Consider the following 26114-nt stretch of genomic DNA (forward strand, 5'->3'; position numbering starts at 1 on the left):
ATTTAGGTGTGATGGATCACTTCTGTCTCCGTGTTTGGTGAAAAAAGTAGCAGTAGCTATGCTGCTTTCTATCACAAAGACCGTATCTTTGCACAAAAACCATACAAATCTATAAGGAACTTTCAAAATATTTGAAAATGCCTTATCATTAGCTTCTCATCATTAGCTGTATGAATTGCAAGCACCCTTGGCAGTAACTGCCATGATTATATACGCTGCAAATAGAATGACTTGAAATAATTCAAATGGATTTAAAAAATTTCCTGTCTTCCAAGTGAAATCAGCTAATGGCAGCTTTCAGATGATACTTTTGTTCTTTCCTTTTCTGAAGCTTTTAAATTCTATTAAGCTTTTCTGAAATAAATGCATTTTAAATTGTATTCATCTAAGTGAAAAGCATACCTGTTTTTTCTTGCTTTTGCTCTAACTGATGTGAACTTTTTTTTTCTTTAGGGGAGTGGGGTTGAAATCTATGGTAATTCCTGAACAAGATGATTGCTAGACACATGATAAATACTGTGGTTGAGTGCCTTTAATATACAGAGAAAGCATTGAGTGTACACCTCTAAATAAATATAATTTAGAATTACACGTATTTATAAATATAGGTGAATACATACATATATCTACTGGGAAAATATATTGTCAGAGATCACTCCTCCTCATGGTAAAATCTGTGGAAAGAGGCTGAATCAGAAAATTTCGTATGCTGAAACTTTTCCACAACATCAGCTCAAGGAGCGCTGGTTTGTAGCTAGTGGAGCTAACAAGGGGTCACCCTGCTCAGATGCTCTGAACATTGGATGGAGCATCTCTCATCCTGAATGGCATTACTGAGTCTTAATATGTTATACCTTCCCAGAATTATTTAATGTTGGTTTATGAATGAGATGAGGTCACTAATGGTGGCGTGGGTGACCAATTCTGTTTTTGTCATAGATGGAAAAATGAAGACATTGCAAAAGGAAGTTGATCATTGCCTATGCACAGATGTCTTAATAGTCATGTGTAGCCAAAATGAGTGGGATTTTGAGATTCAGCAGAAGACCTGTAGCTGCTTACAGTATCGTTCTACCTAATGTGTGTGTAACAGTTGAATTAATCTCCCAGGCTCCCTTTACAGTCAGTGGAGAGAAATGGGCAGTTTCATTGTGCATTTCATCTCCTCCTATAGTTAGTAACAAAAAAGAACATTTTAAAATCTTGTTTGGTATAGTGTAAGATGTTATTAAGCCTCATCAAACTCTTTTGAATCTTGAATGTCTACCCTGAATGACATTAGCATTAGTGTATTGCAGGCTAACATGTTTTTCAGAAGCGGAAGCAGGCTAAGATGATGCTCTGGCAGTTTACAAATGTGACTAATAGCTAAAATATAGTGACCTCAGCTCTCACCCAGCAACCATTCAATATCTAGGCCCTAAGGATTCATTTCACCGCTGTGAGTTTTTTGTACTCACAAAGAACTCTTTTTTACTGTACAGAAGGGGGAATAAAAATCTTGAAAAGACAGGGCCATTAATGATTAATGATAGATATTTAAAATTCAAAAATATCAGCAAGTTTAAAACGTGTTTCTACAGTCAAATTTTATATCAATCACTTTTACTCCTTTGCAAGCTGTATTAGTTGGTGGTAAAATGCCAGTTGATATTGAGCAATCACTAACCTAAAATTTCTTGACTTCAGTTTGTTAGCTACAGTTATTACTATTTTCAAGGTACTATTGCTAATGTTCCCCCCCCCAAAAAAATGACTGCTCAGTGGTGAGAGAATGTAAAAGGGAAATAAAATGCTAGTTGATATGTTAAAGTTAGTAGTGATAGGACTGAGTGGGCAGTGAAACTGAAGATGTGAGTGATTCAAGCCCATTATGCTGTGTGACTGTACAGCACAGTTACTGCTGTAACTAATAATCAGTAATGTTCAAAATTACTGGTAATTCCTTTCTCAGGTCTTTTTTCTTAGGAATTTAGCTAATTTCACTGTCTGCTACTCTGCTCTCAAATCATGATTTCAGCTGAAAGGCTGTATAAAGGAAGATGGCATTTGAAATGGCCAGCTAATACTTTACAATGACAAGTGCAGCATGCAAACAGGTTTGAAAGCTCAATAAAAAAGGTTCCAGTGAACTTCTCTCCAAAAACTTGGGCAGCTTGTCATTGAAGAGAAGGCATACTAAGTGCTGCCTGCTGTGGTGAAGATGCTTTACTGGAATGGCAAACATGGGTCATGTAATTTACTCTTCTGTCCTCAGTACAACAACTCTGTTTTTGGGTTTGAATCCCAACACTGGACCCATGACACATATTCAGGGTAATGCTTCCCTATGATTAGTCCTGGATTTGGGAGTGGTGGGTGGCTTTTTTTTCAGCACACAGAGGACTGACTGTAGTTTATCATTTGTCTGAAATAAGTGAAATGTTATGTTAGCTGCCTTTGGCACTTCTGAACTTGTCTGCACCCTGTCCATCAGGGATTAGAAATCTGTTTTGTAGTGATGCTTGGCGGATATTACATAGTGATGTTGTTCCTCCTTTGAAGTGCTGCCACAGTCACACTTCGTGGACAGTTAGTTGTGAAAGTGACTGCTCCACCTTCTCTAATCTTCTGGGAAGTGGAGATGTTCAGAGAAAATTTTAAATCAGCTTGACATTGTATACAAAAAGATCCAGAAAAAACAGAGACTATTCTTGACTGCTGATTTTTTTTGCTTGAATGTATCTTGAAGTCTTATCCTGTCTACTTAGTCCTCAGCAATAGTTTTATTTGTCTTTTTTTTTTTTTTTTTTTTTTTTTTCCCCTTTAAATAATGAAGAATCATTTTCTAATGACAATGACTGGATAACAGAATGACTTAGATTAATGACTTAGGTTCCACCACTGACTTAGATATCTAACCCTTAAATGAAATGTAAATGTTACACATATTGTATTTAATTTTGAAAATTTAGATTGAGAAATCTAGAATGAGAAATGTAAAGCTCCTTTACAGGTCTCTTTCAAAATGCAAATTTTTGTCTCAAGGGGCCAGTGGAACTTAAAGTATAAATGCAGTCTCTATTTAGGGAGTTTTAAAAACACATATTACTGAATTGATAGAGCATAACAGTTCCCTTGCTTAGACAGCATTATGCTCTATCTTGTAAAATGTACTTGGGGACATGTAAAATGGTTTATTAAACCTACAGTCCATAACTAGAGTTGTTACATTTTAATGTATATATGTTTCATTCATGGATAATTGAACCACTAAATCCTAACAATTTGTCCTCATGTCAAACAATTTCTCTGAATGTTGTTCCAAGTCTTTTCAGTAACTGTGTAACTGTTGGAACATACCCCAAATCCTCAAATTTTCAAGCTATTTTTCAGTGCCCTCTGTATACAAATGTACATTTAAAAGCAGGCAAGGAGGGAAGTTCTCTTTACTTTCACGTAAAATGCTTTCACAGAGAGAAATCTATGAGGTGTTTCTGGGTGGGAGATCTGCAGTTTTGGGGAGAAAATTCTTGAATGTATAGTGTTGTCTATAATCATTAGGAATGTATACAAAAAGTAATAAGGAAAATAACTACATATTCTGTTGCTTGAACCATTTTTCTCAAAACTTAGGATGGCTTGCTATTTAGAGAGTGTCTCCCTACTTTCACATGGCATATTTTTCTTTCATGGTAGTGAAATTTGGCAGAAGTTGAAGAACAGCAACGATTTAAGCCTACTAGGTGTGCCCAGTGATTTCAGGGTATTGATTTGGACTGTATTTACTTTCCATTTTCTTCCACTCTAGGGAAGAACCTGAACTACAAACAGCTGGAAAGTAGCATTTCTTCTTTGCATTTTCCAAGGCCCTAAATAAGTGATATTCATAGAACATAAAATATCTCTATTGATCTGAAACATCTCATTGCTGTGTTGTACCAACAGCTCTCCTACAAACACATATCTAGTATTTGTTATTCACTTCACACGTGAACAGAAAGAGGAACTGAGAAAGTTAATGGATATGACTCTGTGGTCCAGACTTCAAGATTTTCAATGACAAAATATCCAACTACAAGATCTCTCACTGGTGTTGATTTTATGAACATTGTTGATGAAATAACATTCAGCAAATCAGCGGTGCCACAGGACTTGTGAAATGGCACACTGAGGAAGAAAATGAGTAAAATTAGAGGTTGTCTTTATTTTTTTCTGTCTAGAAAAAGATTACTGGTTTAGATAGTAATAGAGCAAATTTAGCAAGAGAATGATATGCACTCTAAATGCGCATAATTGTGTTATTACAGGCCAAAATCTCTTGTCTGTGAAGAGATAAAGATGTTTCAAACATTTTCTGAAAGAAAGGGAATTTATAAAAGGCAAATTTTGTAAGGACAATTTTTCCTTTATTTTTACTTGATGGATCTTTGCTATGATAGGAATACTCATTTCTATGAAATATAACCTTTAGCTTACTCTTTCTTTCTTTCCTGTAATCATCTCTCTTAGTACAAAATTTCTTAAAGAAGAATATCACCAAGATATGCAAGAGTTTATTTTGTTTGCTTCTGACTAAGGAATGAAGTTGTCATCCCTTAAGCTATAAACTGTTTTTTCAGGTGGTAGGAGTCTATGCTGTCTTTACAGGTACGGTTAATGACCAGACTCTTTGAATCCTTTCTAGTTGCCTCAAATACCTGTTTTACTTTGTGCTGGTGAGAAAGCACTCTGCAGCACCTAAGGGTTGCACTGAAACCTTTTACTATGTCATCTGATGTAACAATGAGCATTTACAAGATCAGCTCTTATCTGGGACTGATAAATTCATCTCTCAACAGGTTCAGTTTAGGAACTCTGTTCAGATTTCTTTCTTGAAGGTTATGTTGTGTTTTGTAAGACGTGAACTAAGCAATTGTTATTAATATAGATTGCAAATGCAATGTGATATTTGGAGTATCTTTCATTTCAAGCTAGTGACTCTTTGATCAGTTTTACAATTTTAAATGAGAAAATCCCCTTTTAAGTCACCATAAATGTTAATTAAACTTTATTGCATCAAAATATGCCTCAGAATATTTGAATATTTTTTATGGACAGCTTCTTCTGGACAATGACAAGGCAATTGGATGTTTAAGGCAAGAGTTAAAAGAAAATCACTCTAGATATTTTTTTTTTTTTCCCTGCTGAAAACAATAGTTTATTTTTAAAATATATTTCAAGTATTTAGCGAGGTGTGGTGATTATTTTTTTTCCCCACAAAGAATACCATTGTGGTTTCTCCTTCTCTATATGTATACTATATGCAGATAATACTTTTTTTTTTGGTGGTTTTTCATCAGGTAACATTTGATATTAACTACATAGCCTCCTATTCTTAAATTATGCACAATACCATATTAAAACTAGAAAATAAAAAATCTATGACAGACCTTGAAAAATAGGAATAAAATGGGAAAGCACATATGCATGTACACCAATAAACAATGAAATGGAAATAATCTACTTTTACTTGTTAAATTTGAATGTAGCATTCTTAAGAATCACAGTCATCAAAACTGACCTTTTCATCTTCTGTAGTAATAGTAAGAATTCCTTTTTTTTTTTTTTCCCCCCCTTTTTCTTTCTTCACCTGTTCCTATCAGAGCCAGGATCAAAAAAGAAGTTGTTACACTTAAATGTCAAGAATCATGACATCTGGAGAAAAGCAGAGTGCATTATTTCTTGGTGAGAGTGTTATACAATAAGACTTGACTGATATTTTATAAAATCTGAAATGTTTTTTGATCAGCTGATTTAATTAAAACAAGATATTCCATTCTGCACAATGCTTGGGCATATTCTATTTTAAGCCTTTCAAACATACAAGCATATAGTGTGAGAAGCTATTATATTGACTTTAATGACTTGTCATTGGATTTGCAGATACCTCAAATCAGCTATGCATCTACAGCTCCAGAACTGAGTGATAACACCAGGTATGACTTCTTCTCACGAGTTGTCCCACCAGACTCCTACCAAGCACAGGCCATGGTTGACATCGTGACAGCCCTTGGGTGGAACTACGTCTCAACATTGGCTTCCGAAGGCAATTATGGGGAAAGTGGAGTGGAGGCATTTACCCAAATCTCCAGAGAAATTGGTGAGTGTATGTTTATCAGGTTTTGTATTTATAGCTGCTGGGTTGCAGAGCATCACTGACCTCTGCCTTGGTCTATGCAGTGTGATCAGAACACTTATGTCATGTTACCTGGACTCAAATGTATGCCGTTATGGACGATTTTGCTGCTCATGCATCTGCCAAGGTAACAGTTTTGGCAGTAATTCAAGAAGAGGTCCTGAGAGAGGCAAAAAATGTGTGTCTCTTGCCCCTTTTGGAACAGGGGAACTCCAGCCAGATTTGAGGAGATGCAATTGATTTAGCTTATGAAAATCATAATCCAATGAGACCTTGTTTTCCATGTTCCAGCACTGATAGATGTCAGGGTTTTAATTTTGATGAATTTGAAAAAGAACAACAAAAATCTGGGAAGTACAAAGACATGCCCTTGTTATATTTTCTTCAGGATTAAATGTGCTGTATAAATACAGATATTATTATGGCAAGTATATTTAGGTCCACCTCTTTTTTTATTGTTATTTTAATTTATTTGCTCATTTCCCACACTTATATAGTTATTTCTGGCCTGAAAAAATGGCTATTTCTCAGTTGCAGTAGGTTTTGGGCAACAAGGAATAAAATTATGAGTAGCAGGTGGTTTGAAAGAGGGCAGAATTGGTCTTTCACTAAGTACACTGTTAAATGACACAAAATAATATCCTTTCAAAAACAATTAAAAAAAATGCCAACAGCTTTCCTCGGAAAGCCTCAATTAATCTACTGGATTTGACTGTCAGGGCCTGTACATATGAACTCTGGTTCTTTCAAACCAGCTTGAGTGAGAAAATATGATAATATCTTCCATTTTCAATAACCACATGTAAATATAGAGACCATCTCAATCATATAGGAAGAAGGTGCATGTGTGTCTCAGGTACTTATGCTTGAACCATAAAGGTTACTGATTACTACAACAATTTGGCAGTAAGACAAAAATGCACTGATTCCTGCCATTAGGGAACTAGTGTGTATAATATGCTTTATTGGTTAACTAATAAATTCTGTTTCTAGCTTATAATCAGTGTTGTCAGATCCTAGATATCTTCATGGGAGAGCTACAGCTGACTACAGTGCAATGGTTTGATCTGGAGTTAGCAAAGGCATAGATAATTCTTCCACAGTTTGTATCTAAAAGAGACAGTTTATCTATTGTGTCAAATCCAGCAGAGAATACATTGGCTGCCCCAGACATTCACTGAGCAGTTCATTGACTGAAAATCACTTTTTCTTGAAACCATCTGCAACCCAGCTAGTTCTGCTGAGTTCTGAAAGTAAACAAATAAATAAAGTGCTCAGGACTTTATCATTTCCCATTTCTAGAAATATGAGTTCTTCAGATGGATCCAAGAACAACAATTGCGATTTCATTATAATCACAAAGACTTGAGTTTGTGTCACTTGGATCTTGATCAATCCCAGAATAAAAAAAGACATTTGTCATCTGATAAATATTAATAGGATTAATTAAATAAATATTATTAATACAATTGTGAATCCAAAGCAATTAAAATAATGAATAGCTGTCCTAAATGTTACAAGATCTTTGTAATACTCAGAAGAATAAATAGTGGTGATTTGTGTTTTTTTGTTTCCTCCCCAGCTTTATGACTTATGTTATCTACTAGAGTATTTGATATTGATAAACTCTATGCTCACAGAAATTTGACAACTCTTATGGAAACCAGGGACTTGAATGGTTCTGGAGAAAAAATGCAGAGGAGAGGCAGGACAGACAAATATTTTTTAATCCCTAGAAAAATGTTGAAATAAGTAATTGGGTGAATCATATGTAACCACAGAGATATGATCAGTAGCCAGTATAGAATTGTCAGGAACAAATAGTATCAAAGCCATCTAATACTTTTCTTTGACAGGATAACAGCTTTAGAGATGGAGAAGAAGCACTTGATATCTCTTGATATTTAGTAGTGTTATGTCAACTGTTGCACAGACTCTTCTCCTGAGCAAATTTGGGAATGGTGATCTAGGTGAAAATATAGGCTGGATGAAAACCTATTTAGAAAACTTTGCTCAGGGAGTAATTAGCAACGTTTTCTGTTTGAAAAGAAGAATGTCTTGTGTGGTATTTGGCAGGTGTTTATGCTGGATCAGGTACTAGCCAATATTTTCATGTTTAGTGAAGATGGATTTGGAATGAAGGATATGCTTGTGAAATCTGGAGGTGACTTCAATCTGGAAAGGACTAGGAGTGTATTAGAATGCTTTCTTAGAGTCCAAAACTGAACATATGATCTGAAAAAATAGTATGCAATTTAAGAGACAAGTGCAAGGCGTTGTGCTTCTTATAAAGGATCCATACAATGAGAAATACAGAAAGACTGGTCAAAAATATTGTTTCAAAAAATGATTTGAGCATGATGGTAAATTATAGCTTGCCTATATTCCACGTTTTACTGGAACATGCAGGCAGGCATACCATCTGTAAAATAATTTGAGTAATCCTTCAATTTGCCTGACAATTTTGAAACCCCATTTTGGCTCGGTACAGGTTTTGACCCTCACTTCACAAAAGGGAAGAGGCTCCACAAGCAAGAACAAAAACAATCACAATTCTTGAAAAGGTGCTCTGTCAGGATAGACTGAGCAAGGTGGTTAGTCAACCTGAAGAAGAACTCTCTAGGAAGGAAATGTGAAGGAAAATGTTTTCAAACAGACAAATAGCTTTTACAGAAAAGTGGAGGACCATTTGTTCATCCAAACAGAGTGTATGTGAACAGATGGAATTAATCTCTAGCATTATTCTGTTTAGAGGTGGAGAAACTCCTTTGTAATGGTTAAGACGTGAAAGCATTAGACCAGCTTGCCCGGGGACACTTTGGAGCCTCCATCGTCAAGGATCTGGGAGCACACATTAGAAAAACACAGGGATTGTGTAAGGGTACTTAGTTCTTCCTTGGGGCTGGGATGTGCGTTGGATGATTTCTTAATGCCCCCTCCAGTCTGATTCTATTATCTGTCTACTGTCCTCAGGCTTTTCACCTAAACCACAGAGCTGGAAATGCTTTTAAAATGGAAAGTTTGAATAGCATCTAATTATGAGGTCTGAGACTGTAGAGTCTAGGCAGGTCTATAAAAATCATTACATAGTGTAAGACTGCACAGAAAAGAGCAAAACTTACCAGCTCTATGTTAATAAGCTGTGTGTCAAGAGAACCTAATCAGGACATTGCTCCCCTTATGCTGCTGGCATACAAATACACAGGACAGCTCAACTTCTTTCTGAGTACTTTGCATCCTGTTTAAGATAAGTAACCAATGACTGGAAGCAAAATGAAATGTGAACATAAGCATAATGGAAAGTAATAAATTTGAGGAAAGTATGTAAAATAAATTGATATATTAATTTCTGAAAAAAATTCAGTGCCTGAGAGGACATGTGGGAGAGCAGGTTTGAAAATATAAGGAGGAAAGATTCTGTGGTTTGTTGTTGTTGTTTTTGTTTGTTTGTTTGTGTGTTTGTTTGTTTTGTTTTTGTTCAAAGTTTCTCCAGTTACTTAAGTATTAAGGAGTAGGTTCTAAATATTTTAAAAGTAGACATTAATTTTATGTACTTACTTGTCACGAACTTGATTTCTTACCTCTTATTTCCAGTTTGATTTGCTCCATCCAACTTCTATTTCTTGATCAGTAACAGAAATAGAAAGGAAGGAACAGGCTTTCAAATAAAATGTGGAATACTGAAAAGGTCAAAGTGGTGCCACCCTGACATGTCACAGAATATAGTGCATATCAAAATCTGCTCTCATTTTAATGACAAAGATCCTGTCTGGGACAAAGCATAGATGGAAAATAAATATTTTGCATGACAGTCATTGTAAGGAGAATAGGAAATGGTACTTATTCCAACACATTCTTCCATACATTATTGTTTGAGGACAATGATTAAATTTACAGTTTTTTCTACTCCCATTACATAGTTAATCAATGATATCATTATAATAATTTTGGCATTGTTATCAAATCATTTGGGTACATTGGTCAAAGGAATAAATTAATACAAAATGATAATGCTTAAGAATTTAATCATTAAACTGAGACTTGACTCACCAAGAGAAACTAAAAAGGGAAAAGAAGGAAGCACATTTTACAAAGTCCTCATTAACTGTCATGCTGCATATTGCTCTTCTATTTACTCTGCTGTTAATGATGTTTGACAAAATAAATGTTGGAACGTTCCTAATTAGATTTCTTTTAATGGTTCATTCCCTCTGCTATTAGATACCAAATGAATTTACCATCAGAGAGAAAATCAGGGGATCCTTTTCACGCTTTTTACAGAACACAAAAACATTTTGTTCAGAAAATTCTCTGGGGTCAGTGTACTTGCTCAGTCAGTGCAATATTTGTACTGGAAAATGTAACAAATCCACAAATAGTAAATGAAATGCTATGTGACAGATTTTATCTCCACTAGTGGTCAATGAAAAAATTCACACAAGCACTGATGGGTACTGGCAGTGAAATACTTATGAAACTATGATAAGAGGAGATAAAAATGATAAAGGAAAGGAATTGTAACAGATCACTAAGAACAGGTGAGAAGCTTTAGCATTGCTTGACCCTTTTTTCCTTGTAAGTTGGTTTTGCATGTCTTACCAGAGGCATAAAGGAGACAGCAAAGAGGATTTAGGACCAGATCCTTGAGTCAAAATGACACAACTTCATAACAGCTTTACCTCAGAAGAGACCAGTGTACTTAATATCAGCATGTACTCTTGAATGCCTGTTTTTAGCAACAATGTTTTGTAGTTTTACCTACTTCCCTTATGCTGGTATATTGCAGTTAGTAGCATTTTTCTGAGAAGGGGCTGCAGTAACTTTATGATCCTTCATGTTATTGTACCTTTGCAGTCACATTGATAACTATATACCTCAGTGTAATGAATACATATACTGAATGAATGCTACAGTAGCTTTATTTAAATGGTTTCAGACTTCAGCATATTTAGTTACATTTTGTTTACATGTCTGTGACATTTCTTTGACATAGTTCTTAGGTCATCTTTGTCTCGTCATTTTTTTTTGTCTACAGTTGTGCATTGGATCTCTGATTTCTCCAAATTATTGGATTACTTCTTACCTTTAATATCTTATGGGTTTCTGAAGGTTTCAATGGATAAAGTGAAAATTTAGTGGGAGGTGGGGAGGATGGGTTGAGTAGGAAAATAAAACTGAAAGGCGTGTAATGTTTTCTCTCTACTTAGATTATTCACTGTTGATTTAGAAATAAATAAGATAGGTTGCTGTTAAGATTAATTAACATTTCCTGCAGAAATCTTTGTACACCTTTAATTTAAAGCTAAAGCTGTTTTTATCATGTTAAGTAAGCTGCTGAATAAGCTTCTTTTTTTGGTCCCTTTTCCCAAGATGTTATTTAATAGAAGATTAAAAAAAATCTTGCAACATGAAGACTAAAGAAATACAATATGTGAAATGTAACCTTTTCTCCAGAGACATTTCTGTTTTAAAGATTGGTTTCAAACTTAATAAATTAATTTTCACAACTAATAATATTCTAACATAACCTCACCAAGGGCAAACAGTTTAATTCAATTTTAAGTTTTACTTTATATTATGCAGCTGAACTCTATTGAAAACACTGTATTTCAAGCTGCAAACTATAATAATAACACTATATAATTGGCTACAGGAGCTTCAAAGTAATGTTTGAAAAATTACAAAAATCAGATGGTAGGTGTATTAATATTAAAAAAGATGGAAAATTATTCCAATAGATTTTAATATTTGTTCTAATTAGTACCTGATAAAGAATAGTGTAATTTTCAGGGATTTATAATGAATGACCATTTACATTGCTCTCAGTGGTGCTAATCAACATGATATTCTTCAGCTTTAGCTATATGTTTTTTTCTCTATAGTGTTAGGAAGGTATCTTGGAGCAGTAAACACACAGGGGCACTTCCTGGTGTGCTGTCTGACCCTCCAGTGATTCTTGAAAGAGGGACTCCTTTATCTTTCATACCTCTTGAGGGTTTCTCCTTCAGTCAGTTAGTTGGGGCACTTTTTATCCTGTAGAGAGCTCACTAGCTACACTGGAGGAGGGAAAAGAAGGCAGAAAGCTTCTGTAGAATTGGGTTTTGTACCTGTCCCAAAGAGTATGTACTGTACAGTGGACTGTACTGAAAAAACTTACATAGCCAACCTTGCTTCCTTAACCAGTGTGGCACAGTTTTGCTGATAAGCTTGAAAGAGTTGTATTCTGTTCAGATGTCTTGTGGTCAATTCAAGCAATAATATCTCCCATAGGGGTGCTTTTAAGGTATTACGATGAAAAAATGCCAGAAGTAGTTACAAAGGAGCCTAAGTAATTTACAGACAATATAATATTTTCATGGGTTTTCTAAGCAACGTTGTTGCATTTGAAACCACCATTATACTTTAATACTTCTGAAGTGAACTAAGTAGTTATGAGAGTTGGCAAAAGGGGTTCAAATGAGGCTTTAGTCTGGAGCTAGAGATAGACACCCTCCCTATGCTACAAGGGATATGCTTGTACGCTAAAGAATTCCTCTTGTTCCTCTACTTGTACAGATTATTTTTATTCCACAAGAGATGGTTTGCAATTTGATTCTGGAAAGAAGTCCTGGGCAAGAAATAGAGACTCCTGTATGTGCTTGAAACTGAAAGAAGTCAGTGAATACTTACTCAAATCTCACGTGGTTTAGCAAAGGATTAAATGCTCAGGAGGTTATCCCTGAGGCTGCCAACAAGGCTCAGAGTAGGAAGACCTCACACCTTCTGGTTTTACCCACTGATATTTATTGTCTGATACCAGTTGGGATGTGAACTGTGCTCAAGGCTGAGTTCATTACTTACTGTTATATGGTACAGTTACCAAATAGCTGTAGTATTCAATATGTTCTGAGACTGAGGCTGATTTGATTTTGCTTATAGCTGTCAACTTTTGGAGACCTGAGACAAATAAGCTCCTCAGAGCAAGGACCAGTGATGCCTACTGTGGTGAATTTAGAACATTAAGAAACTCTGAAAAATAACTCTGAAAAATAAATGTTAAAAGCTCATTGTATTATGGAGGACTTCTGCACCTTTATGTGTATTCTAACATAATTTAAATTAATCCTGTAAGTACTATAGAAGTCATTGGACTGTATGACTTTTTTTCTTTCTTTTTAATTCATGTGAAGACCAGATATTTGGATTGGTTGTAGGCACAAATTAGAATAATATTGAAAATGTCCTAGAAACAAAGTTTTATTTCAGCAGTGCTCTAAGTGTAATGGCTTGTCTGCAGAACCTTTTAACTTAGTCATGACATCTAGTTCGAGATTTTCAAATGTAAAAATGCAAATAAAACTATAAATATATTGATGTTAATTTTAGGAAAGAAAACTTATTAAAAGCATAGTTTTGTTCAAATATAGTGTGGTGTTCATAACGAATATGCATTTTCATGAAGTGTTTTTTCAAATACAGAATTCTTTGGAATAGTGGTTGAGGATTACTGGTTTCAGTGTCTATAAAGTGAAGTCAGTACTTTAAAGGAAACAATTAAAAATAAGATGTAAGATGTATTTTTTAATATCAGAAGTGAATGAGCATTTAAAAAATACTAGGGATAATGATGTATTTACTTGGGGTTTAAATCAATGAGAGGAATCTTTCTAAAAGGAAGTTCACTACAAAATATTCTGCCCACTTTAGAAATAATTATTTAAACTACAATTATAAGGTTGCTTTCTGGGCATAGAAACTATTATTAACATTTCTGAAATAAAAGGTAGGGTAAATATGTAGATATTAATATACTGTCAGATTGTTGTAATGACAGAAATGAAATTTCTCAAGCACTGCTGTTCTGTGTATTAGTGTTTATTACTGTAGAGACTGTAGCTTCTCTTAGATTCTGTGACCATCTTTTGCTCAGAAAGAGTCCCAGAGCAAATAATTCACATATAATGAAAAAACTCCTGTGAAAGAAAACTTAGAAAACATCTGAATCAAAATGTAGCCATTCTTGTTGTTTATGAACAAATTTCACACAATCTCTTTAACAGGAAGTCGATTTCAACAGAGTTAATCCCAGTGGATATTCTTGTGTGTGTGAAAGTATTTGCAAAGGGGATACTAGAAGGGAAAACAACAAGGGCACACAGTATGATTTACAATCTGAATAAAGCTGCCCATGTTTGGGTTTTGCGTTATGATTTTACTGTTATGCAAGATAGAGGAGAACTATGGGAAATATTTTGACAGCCTGTTTTCTATTGTGGTTGTGTTTATTTTTAAAAAAACTCAAACAATAAAACAAAAAAAAAAAAACCCCATAATGTGTCAACAATAAGTCCTAGAAACTTCACAGATTCTACATGAGTGAGTTTTTTTCTTCCTTTATCAAGAACTAAGAGCTCTTTTTAATATTTTTTTGTCCTTTTTTAAAAAAAACCAAACCAAACCAAACCAAACCAAAACCAAAACCCAAACCAACAAAACCAAACCAAAACAAAACCCATAACAAACTTCTGTTATTGTCACTTCTTCAGAAAGCTTGTTTTCATACAAGCTTCAAGCATGGCACCCTTGGAATTTCAGTGGTGCAAATGAATGAGTCCAACTTGAATCAGGGATCAAATCTGCAGACCATAGCGTATCCTTGATCAGTCTGTGTGAGTGAACTTTGACAACTTAACATTTAATGGATTTAATGGATTTCATAAGTAAAGCTTGTACTTAACAGCACCATTCAAGCCAAGGTGACAGGAAGGAGCATAATGACATGGGCTTGGGCTGTATTTACATGTTCTTTTTTGTTAACACGTCAAAGGATTCATGGTATCTGAATTTTGACCTTTGCTTGTGCTTCACTGGCCTGGAGTCAGAAGCCTCATTCGTGTTAAGAAGTTACACCTGGTAAAGAGAATTTCCTGGTTCTTGAGTTTGCTCAGAAATATTTCCTTCTGTCTTCAGATGGTTCCTACTAGTTTTAAATATTTAACATTTTTGCAGCTTTGCTTTCTACCTGGAGAACTGTAGCTCTTAAAAATCATGTGTGAGAAATGCCTCACAATTGAATATTAGTGATATACTCTTAGTATCAGCTCTTTCATGATCTGTGACTGCAGTCTAAACAAGGAAGCACTGGAATTGTCAGACTGAGTCAGACACTGCCAGTCAATATCTTGCATCCAGTGGTGGTCCCAGTTAAATGCAAGAGAAAGATACCAAAATCTTTCTTAACAATCACTGGCAGAATTACCTACCAAATATGGTTCTGAGGTATTTAATGGTTGATGCTTAGATTTCCCAAAGCATGAAAATTCATAAACATTATGATTTCTTCTTGTCATCATGTTAACCTCACTCATTAGATCTCCCCTTGCTTTGATGCTATGGATGGCACAGAGGAGAATCCAGTTAAACTCTTTCATAGCATGTTCTCTTACTTATTTTAGCTCTGAGTTATAAGATACGAAGTAACTGCAGTTTAATATATTTTGTTGTCAGTTTCTGGATCAATTATTTCATTTACATCTCTGTTAAGCTGTGTAGCCATGATTGAATACTCCAAGTAAAGCCTTACTATTGATTTATGTAGTGTCATTGTAATCTCATTTTTATTCTAAGCCCCATTCTTTATACATCCTGACAAATTGTAAACTTTTTCCATTGGAATCTGAGTATCAAAAAAATTATTTCCAAAAGCTACCTGTTCTGACACTCAAGGTTTATTAACAAATGGCTACAGCTGATTTAGAACTCAATGATGTGTGTGAACAATTCCAGGTATTCCTGCCAGTGTGTGCTCCTTTGCATTTGTCAATAGTCAGTATTTTTCTATGGTATACCTGTTCATCTAGCTTTGTGAATACTCTGTCTCCTCTCTCTGCTATTGTTTATTTCAAATAATTTTATACCCTCTTCAGATTTTTCAATCGTTCTGCTCAGTAGCCTCCTGCTCCCTTTTTTGAAGAGCATTGTGTTATACAAACCAAGCCCTAGTAGGCAGTTCTAGAGTATACATTTGTTAGCTTTTCCCGGTGCTGGATTTTGCTTGTTTCTCTCCATTCACTGTTTTTGATCCTTAGGAGTCTCTCTCCCCAGCCCCTAATTTCTGCCTATTGATTTCAAGTTCCTAAGTCTTTATTCTATATGCAAGGCTGATATATCTGTATTGGTAGTATCTACTGTTACTTTCTATTTAAGCACTAATAATAACAGAATGCAGAGAGATTTGAACTTACCTTAATGTATCTTCTATAATTATATGGTGCTCCTGAATGCATTTATTCTTCAAGGTACTTTAAAGTCATAGATTTCCCACTTATGTAGCATCATACTCTCTGTTACTTGAGGTAATAGTGCTGGTAGTTTGAAGGTGAAGGTTAGTAACTTTCAACATGTCCTAAGTTGAATTCTTGTTTTCATCCAATTGTACATGAAGCCACTTACTCAATCACATAGAAAGCCCATGTAACTGTGAACTAAAGTATTTCAGGTATTAGATTAGCCCTAAATGAAACTTGGAGTCTCTCTTTAGAACTTTTGATAACTGGTAATTTCATTAAGAATTGAGACAGAGGGAAATTGCATTACATATTTTGTATAAATTTCTTCTCAATTACAGTGCAGCTGAAGTATGTTTTGTTTGGATTTCAGTATATACGTATATTCTTTTGTAAAGCTGTAAAATGAAACAGAAAATAAGTGTCTCACCTGATGGCTTTGCAATTATGTCTTCTGATATTAAAAAGAAAAAAAATGAACAAATACGATTCAAACTGTTTTCAAGATTTTAATCAGTTTTGACAAGAAGATAATATCTATCAGAAAAGAATAATCATAAAGATTAATTCCACCCAAAAGGAGTCATCTTTCCCAGCTTCCTTTTCTTCCTTAGGCCAAATTTTGTTAATAGTGTACACACATGATATATGGTCTACTTTTCTGGGCAGAGCTACGAGATCTAGGAAGCTGTTAAAGCAGATAGAGGTGTTTGGTGTTTGTTTGTTTGTGGTTTTCTTTTGTTTGTTCGTGTTTTTTATTTTGTTTGTTTGGTTTTTAAATCTGAAGACAAAGCAAAGCAAGACAATAACTGTCCATCATTCTATATGTTCAAATAGCATGACATGTGATTTTATGTGCATTATTTTATGTATTGTGCTGTGACATATATACATATATGACTATATCCTTGATAGTAGGATGTATACATAGTCGAGTCTCTTCTGTCTGCTGTACCTTAATAGCAGTTGTTTTAAGACTGAAAAATCTTCTTATGACTTACTCAATTTAGCATTATGATTGGTTTGCTGTGATTTTTTTGGGGGGAGTCTGAGATAAAAAGGGATGGTGTAAATAAAACCAAAATGTGGCCTGTCATTTTTCCTTTATATTATGGTAAATTCCAATGTTTTTTGTGCTTTATTAGTAGAATCTTCACTTCTCATTTTCTCTATGACTTTTCCTACTTGTTTCAATCTTTCCTCCCTCCCCCTTGCAATAGAGAATTATCCAGGACCTGCATGAAATACAACAGTTTGCTGTTGTCACTGACTGTTATTTTTAATATGCTATCCTAGTAAAAGACACTTGAGCTTTGCTCATCTGCATGATGTAGAAATGTTGAATGAGTTGAATGTTACACTGCTGACAATATTCTTCAAGATTACAAACTAAGAATGTCTGATTGGCAATGTCAAAGCGACATTCTGATCTTAATCTTATTTATTTTCTTTCTTGTGTTGAAGTGCAGGGACCATATTGTGCTCTGAGTCACAGTAAGTGTATGTTTGCTCTTAAACTTGCAGTGGGGTAGTTTAGCAGTAACAGCTCTTGGATGCTTGCAGGAATCTGCATATGTTCAGGCTGGGGTTGCCCTTATAGTCAGCTACAAGTCATTCCTTCAGTTTTGTTACCTAATGAACTGCCCACAGACCTCCAAAGAATTTTGTCCAAAGAATAGAATATTTCAAACAATTATTATTACTCATTCCAGAAAAAAAACAGGCATATGTGTATGCTTCATTAATAGTTGGAAAGACTCCTACATTGAATTTTTTTCTGTTAAAATGCATGATTTTTATGCAAATTACAATCTGTGATACCACTATTATAAATTTTAATGGCAGAAATGTGCATATTGTGAAATCTTACAGATTATAAAAAAGACTTTTTATTTTCTCTTACTAGAAAACAAACTATTTCTTAGGTCAAAACTTTGTCCTCTCAAGGACTTTCTATGATGGAAATAGTGTTTCTTGTTCCTCCACTTTTAAACCTTTCTTCAATATAGAATGATTAGTGGCTTTTCATCACTTTTTAGAAGAAATTGAACTAGAAGTAATTGTTTAAAATGCTGAAATTCTACCCAAAATGTCAGTCTCTTTCTTTACCATTGTTAATTAAAGCATGTTTTTTTTGACTAGACAATTAATCAAGAGAGTGAGTTACAAAACAATGCCCTTGAGTAGCAGAGGTGTCATGCAGATGAATCCTGGTGTGCTGCTGTGGCTGTGTGCATTCAGAAAACTTCCTGCCATGTGCTTACTGAACATGCTATACAATACTATACAGAAATGTAGAATACCCTTCATGTGCCTTCATAAGTCAGCTTCTCCTTGGGTTTCTTGCCAAAATGCTGTGGTTGGACCCAGAAGGAGAAATAGAATTTCAAATCCCTTGCAAATAAAAGAACAAGGCAGCTGTAGATTTCCAAACTGAGAACTGAGTCCATTGAAATGCCTACACCTATGGAGTTTGCAAAAGTTTGGTGGAAAAGGACATAAGAAAAACAAAACTATCCCACTGCCTTAGTGATTCCTGCATACATTTATGCTAGTGATGATTAATTGCCATTAAATGATCAATGATATTTTCAGGATGTTATGAATTGCATGGACGTAAATGGTCTTTAAGTTAAGAACAACCACAACGGTTTGCAGGAGCAACAAATCAAGATCTGGTTTCTTTCAAATATGAGAACAACAAGCCTGAACTAAATTTGTGGTAAAGTTGTTTGCTTTTGTAGGCATTTCTATTTTCCTCTTTTCTTCTTTACTTTTCTTTTGAGGATGGGGGCTGTGTCTTTGTAATTATCTTTTGCATGACCTACTCCCTTCAAAACAGCATGTACATCCCAGAACATCTAGGAGAGTCTATAAACTTTGAGAGAATTACATATTATTAAACTTCACCACTTCCATCTGGGATGCAGAGAAACCTATAGTGGCACCTTTCCTAGAAAGGCCCCAAAAGGATGAGAGAGAATGGAATCATTCAGTCCCAGGAAGTAAAGAACCTCCAGTTTATTAGTTTAGGCTGAAGTTTGGCATGAATACCATGAACGCCTGATTTTCTGGTAAAATGAGAGGCTGTATAACTCAACAGAGCCTGCCCAGGTCTCCAGTGCTGTCCCTTTTGCATGTAATAACTTTTTGGAATTACCGTTGGATGACAAGAATAAAGCACAAACCCGTAAGCCTTAGACCCCATTCACTACTATGTTCAGATGCCAACCAGAAGAGGGCAGAACTTCTATGGACACTGTAGCAGGTGTATTGTAATATATTTTTCTTGCATATTGGATTTGCTGTAAGATACATTACATCTGCTAAGGCCAGTACATTAAGTAATACAATTATAAGTATTTTAGCCAACATGTTAATGCACTTAATGAAGTGCAGATAATCACACTGCAAAATTTATAAGAATTGTCAAACCTCATAATGACTTCCATTACATTGTAGTATTTTATGGATTAAATCCTTTCAGAGCTTATTCAAGAGGTAGAGATATTATTTAATTTCATTTAAATTATTTTAATTGGTTAATGTTTTTAATTTTTTTCCAGAATCATTTGTTCTGCAAGGTATGATGTTCCTTTCACAGAATTAAGATAGTGAAACCAACCTGAAGATATTCTTTCTGTTGTTAAAACATATGCATTTTTTTTTTCAGTTAAGTGCAAAGAATTTGACTTAAAAATAAAAAAGTAATCTGCAGAATGGTATTGGTGGTACAAGTTTTGACAGACTTAGTCATGGATCTGTTATTCAAGTTAATGGGCATTTTATTGTTAAATCCTTTCATTGTTTTGATATTTTAGTTAATCAAATGTACATGAGTTAACAATAATATCTTTTACAGAGACTGTTAGTCATGGGATTCTGAAAATTATTTTCTTCCCATGTGGACCTTGGTAGAGTCTGAGCACAGCGGGAGGGTTGATTTCAAGTGATGGTGGGTGTTCAATTCAGATGTAGAATGACTTCTCAATTAGAGAGTAATGGTAATGGCCCATTTTCCACAGTGATGTCCGTGAAATGATAAGGTTCATTAACTAAGGTCAGTTTAACTGGAGTTGTCTTAGCTTTCTGTGCCTTTCTGTGATAAACAAATACAAAGGAGACAGTTTTCTGAAAGGAGGACATTTGGATGTGTTCAGGAAATGTGGTAGTGATGGAAGAGAATCAGTTCCCATATGTGCACTTGCCGCAGGCATTGCAAGCTTGTGACAATCCCCTCTGGGCTACCTGCACCTCACCTGCCTCTCAGGAGGGGTGGTGAAAGACATTCAAGGACTTCTGTGGTGGGTAGAGAGCTGCCTTCTGTTTCCTTCTAAATAACTCTTTCAGCTCATTTGTTATTTCAGTTGTTATACAGGCCCGGAAAAACATTGTGCAAGAGAGAGATTATGTACTGGTTTAAAAAGTAGAATAAGTTGTCCAAACACTTTTTTTTTTTCCTAGTCCAATTACAGTCTGCACAGACAAAAACACAGAAAATGAGAAATGAAAGGAGGAGGAGAAAGAATATAAACAAAGGGGAAAAATGCTAAGTGGATTATCTACTATCAGCCTTTAGCTTACATTATGTTCAGCTTCATGAAGTACTTGACAAAATATAGTTGTTTTCTTAGGGAGCGATACTCCAGGCAGTGTAATGTCTTGCTGAACAGGGAAGTAAGCCTCTGAATTCTACCCAGTTTGATTTAATTTATTCATGGAAAGGAAAACAAAACAAGTTTCAAGAATGGACCTAGATCAGCATTTGAATGGACCTGCGTTTGCTTGAGACAGTGTGGGATCCAACCCAGAAACCTGGATGATCCCTTCACATGCTGTGTTGTTTTTAAACTTTGCTCAGGCTCTGAGGACAGAATGGTTGTGCAGGCTTCAAACATCAGAGTGTGCTTGGCTTCCATATGCCCCATAAAATCATCTTCTTTTGCACAAGCCATGAATTTCCCTCTTCTTTCAGATGGTATTCTGATTGATGACTGTAATTTTATTCCATCTTAAATAAATTTATTCAAATGAAATCTCAGGTCTTTAGTAAACGTTCATTTTGGTGATGCACAAAATCCTTATGCTCTGGCTCATTCTGTCTTAACTAACAGAAATGAAAAGCATCCACAAATATTGTTTTTTCATGACAGTTATGAGGTATGATTTTTCAAATACAGCTAAGAATGCAGATCTTCTAGCTTGGAGAGTGTATTCTACACTAAGTAACCCGCTTAGAAAAGTTTCTTATTGAAACAGTTGTAGTTTTACGGACTTTAGGACAGATCAGATTTGGTCTCAGTGTCTGCCTTTGTGGACTTTCGGCTAATTAACTAAAAAAAACAGACCATAGACAATAAACAGGTTTTTATAATACCAAACATTCACCTCTACAAGTGAGCTCAAATCTTAGTTATCGGTGCAAAAAGGCTTTTCTTCTCTCCAAATTCCTATCAGGAGGTATTTCAAGATCACAAGACCTTCACAATTCACTGTTTTAGCAATCTGTACCATGTGCAGTTGAGAGCACAGTGAGAGAGTTTATGTAGTGCAGTTGCTTTTGCTTACCCAACATTATTATTTCTCCACTTCTCCAAATATATTTTAGGCAGTGTAGGAGTACAAATAAGACTGATGCCACTAACAGCCAGCATGATGAGATACCAACATTAGTCTCAGCCTTTTCCTGATTAATTTGCTCAGTCAACTTTTTATTCTGACTGAAATTATTGTTCACTGCTCACCAAATGGAAAAGGCAATCATTCCATCACAGAGGCAGTGTGAGGGCATGGATGGCAAGAATCTGTGATTTGTGTATTACAGTAATACCACTGAATCTTTCTCTGAAGACCTGTAGGACTAAGAACAATGGACACAACAGAAATGCTAAAATTACATATATTCAGTTATATTTTGCGTTTAATGTAAGTTCATTATAAAAATGAATATGAGGTTTAACTACTTGATTTTTGATTGCTAACATCTAACAAAGGGAAAACAGTTATCAAAGTAAAAGCACTTTTGGAAGGCAGAAACCAAGCAGGTGTCTTGTGGACTTGCATGATTTTCATAGCTTAAGCTAGTTGCCAGAAGTTCTTGCCACAGTGTTAGTTATTTTTTAATTAGTTTTAGGTGCAACATCCTGCGCTACATTCTCCAAGAACTGAGTCATTCCTGCTTTTATAGCGTTGTTGGTTCATTGTGTTGAGTTGCTGAACCTAAGATGTGTGTATATATATATTTGTGGTGAAACTAGGCAGTGGAATGGTGCTTCTGTGAAAGCTGAGATGGAGATCATAGTCCTAAAGCTGATGGCAAAGTACTAAGTGAAATGAAAGTATTACAGACGCCATATGTTACCACAAGATCTTTGCAGTGGAAAAAAAAAAGAAAGCTCTAATTTCTTATATACTTGATCATGACAGTCTTTCAGAACAAGAGGGAAAAGAAAAAAGAAAAACAAGAGATGTAGTTTGTTAATAATATAGAGAAATTAAGGGTGAAGAATAGAGAATGAAATCTGTAGTATAAGATGCCATGAGTTGTAAGCCTTCCATCCTGTCAGAGCCCCAGATGGCCTTCAAGCTGTCATCTTTTCCCAGGCAATTTAACTCCTAGACACCCAAATTCATTCATTTGAAAGCTCCCACTGGAGGCTTCTGGCTGTAAGCGTGCCATGTCCTCAGGTCTACTGAAATCCTCAAAGAAGCCTGAAACACTGACTAGTGTCAGGAGGCTGAGTTACTTCATCTGATGCTGTGGTTGTTATGGCAATCTCACTCTTGCATTAGAGTATGGGGTCACACTAGTGCCAGTGTATGGTGATTTTTGTAGATGTGCGAATGCCCTTCCCAGCCTGACTGCAGCCAGAGCCCACCTGGCTGGGAGGGTGTTGTTACCTGTTGGGCTTTTGCACGTGACTGAGCCTCATGCACAGTTGGAGAAAGTGCAAAAATAAAAATAAATAAAAATTATTTTGGGAAAGTAGTTCGAGTGGTGCATATATATTTGGGATCTCTAAGGTTGAAGGTAGCAGATATGTGGGCTATGATCCACATTCTCAGAGACAGACACAGAGAAAAACAGTATCAATAAGTTCAAAGTCTTATTTTGCAGAAAATAAATACAAGAATATGAGTGTATAAACTTACCTATTTTCTTATAGGATTCCTTAAAAATACTTGCTGTTAAAACAGGATTTCTGCTATGAATAAAGAATTGTATCTGTAGTCAGTAATGTTAACTTAGCAACATTTAGTTTCATCAAATAGGAGTTTTATTGTCAGGAAATCCTGTGACAAATGAATTCCCCAGAATCTGGAAGATCATCCAATTTCAATTCAAAGAAGCTTATGGAAAAGACAACAAACTAAAGATAGAAGTCTCTGAGAGCACCAGGAAAAGAGTACAGAAAAGTATGAGAGTGTGTATATGAGAGAACAAGCACTTTGCTTTCTTGTATGAGTAAAGTAAGGGGAATTATACCTACCATTAATTTTTGCAGTGAATGAAATCAAGGTCCCTGGTGTCAATTTTGGACCTGCTTGCTTTCCTTCCTTTCTTCTTTAGCCTTTTTCTTTAATTTCTCTCTTTCTTTTGCTATGAACAAACCCCATGCTTATATGATAAACTAGCATTGATTCTAATGGAGTGGTTTTAGATTTACTTATATTAACAAAAAGGGGCTCACTGCTCTGCTGCTGAAGGAAGGAGGTGTAATAGAAGAACAAGATCTTCCTCTGCATTTTTCTGTTGACTGTCTAAACTCTCTAGAGAGTCAATTTGAGTGGACTGAGAAGTCCCCATTTGGGCCCAGACATTTAAAATTTTAATCAGGTTTTGCCTAACTTAATAATCTCATTAGCAGGATTGTATTTCATCCCATGTGTATTCTCTGCTGATAGATCTCTTGTAGGAAAGAAATCAAGGAGTTTTGATCAATGCATTATTTAATATTATGAAATGAAGACACTATTTCATTTAAGGCAAAATACAACAAATGTCTGAATTTTTCTTGGAAGAGAGGTCAGTGAAATTTAATTACTATTAAAGTAATTATCCAGAATTTGCAAAACATAAGAGCCTTAATGCAGCAGAATGGGGTCTAATCAAAGGTCCAGATAGCTCACATTTCTGCCTCTTTCACAGGCACTTTGCAGAAAAAAACCTAAGGACCATTTTATTTAATAGCCTTTTGATCAATCTCTACTCCCTAAATTTATTCAATTTTTGTAGGAGCCTGCAAGCAGATAAAAAGTTTCAGGATTTTCTAAACTGCAGATATCTCTACTTCTAAACATTAAATAAAAGAGAACTTCTGTGACCAGGGACATGATGTAGTCTTCTTAGCTATGACTTGGTATTTCATGATTGAATTGACTGAGAATTCTGATTAAAGGTTTATCTGTTGTTGGGGCATTTGAAATAACTTCGTCCTATATGGATTCCATGATGTCTGGCAAAAGCTGAGATTAGTCTTTCCCTCAGTGAGATAACAAACTGGACCACTCACCTCTAATCACTCTTGCATTTTCACAAAAGATGAACATATTTAATAAGCCTTTGGACCTCTATCTCTTCATCAAATTTAGCAAAACTGTACAGAAAGCTGTTAGACCTTATGCAATATGCCAGAAAAAGGCTACTTTAATTCACGTAGAGTATGATAGGATGCTTGTATAAGCTTAGTTTCTTTAGGAGACAAAAAATAAAAACTCTGCCATGTGCAAAGCATGCCAATAATGTAGTCCAAACTCAATTTGGAGTGTTAAATGAATGTCCTCTTATTTGCCCCTGGAAATGAAAGCTCTTGTAGTAAATACTGAGGTTCTTTTCCTTTGTAAAATGTAATATTGGAGATAAAAAGGGGGGAAAAAAAAAATATCTTTCCAAAATTCTCTTTTTCCAAAAGAGAAAAGTGAAGTAGTCAAATGAAGGTTTTTATTTATCAATGATTTATAGATTGTTTATAAGACACTGAAACCTATCGGTGTCTACATCTTTCATGCATGGCAATATTTAACTTCCCTATAGTATTCGTGACATTCAGAACTTGGTGTAACATACTGTAAATATCACAGTAACTGTAAGTACTGTGTGTGGTAAATGTCAAGATTTTAATTGCACCTCCTAAGTCATAGGCTTCTTATTGCTTGTTTGGAAGAAGCATGTAATGAACATCTCCCCAGGAAGTTACATGATGAAGGAATTCATCAACATAGTTTACCTGATGCTCCTATATGAGTGAAGATCTTTGTATGTAGCTTTAGGAAGTAAAAAATCAGAACGTGATAAAAGGAAGAAGAAGTGGAGAAATGAGTTTCTGTCATAGTGTCCCTCACACATACACATAAATTTAATATCACCACAGTTAAATAATTTGTCAGTGTCATAATGTGCTTTTTGCTCAGGTGCTGCCTAACCTTTGCAGGATATAAATAAGGAGGCCAGTGTCAAAGACTGCAGCTAGAAACAAATAGTAAAGAGGTTTAACTCCCTGCACTATTCTCAACTGGTTTAAGAGTGTTTTATTCAACTGTGAACAGAATTTATTTCTTCTTAATCAGGTCTGACTTGGTTGCTCACAGTTCTGACATTAGTGGGCATTTTGCGCAAAGATTCAGATAGCCCAAGTTTGTACTGGGACAGGTAAAAAGTCTCAGTGATGTGCTAAGCACAAACTTTCACATCA

The 26114-nt window shown here is 35.2% G+C and overlaps 1 protein-coding gene across 1 annotated transcript in view; it reads left to right on the forward strand.

The window, feature by feature from the left end:
* Window positions 1–26114, forward strand: part of GRM8 (glutamate metabotropic receptor 8) — a gene marked incomplete at its 5' end in the record, with an annotated part of 339943 nt that overhangs the window by 54825 nt on the left and 259004 nt on the right. The window contains one exon of the mRNA XM_080342389.1: window positions 5905–6121. Coding sequence (XP_080198515.1) covers window positions 5905–6121 — 217 coding nt within the window. The remainder of the gene's footprint in view (window positions 1–5904; window positions 6122–26114) is intronic.

Source organism: Nesoenas mayeri (assembly GCF_963082525.1).
Source record: "Nesoenas mayeri genome assembly, chromosome: 1".
In the NCBI taxonomy this organism is placed as follows: Eukaryota; Metazoa; Chordata; class Aves; order Columbiformes; family Columbidae; genus Nesoenas; species Nesoenas mayeri.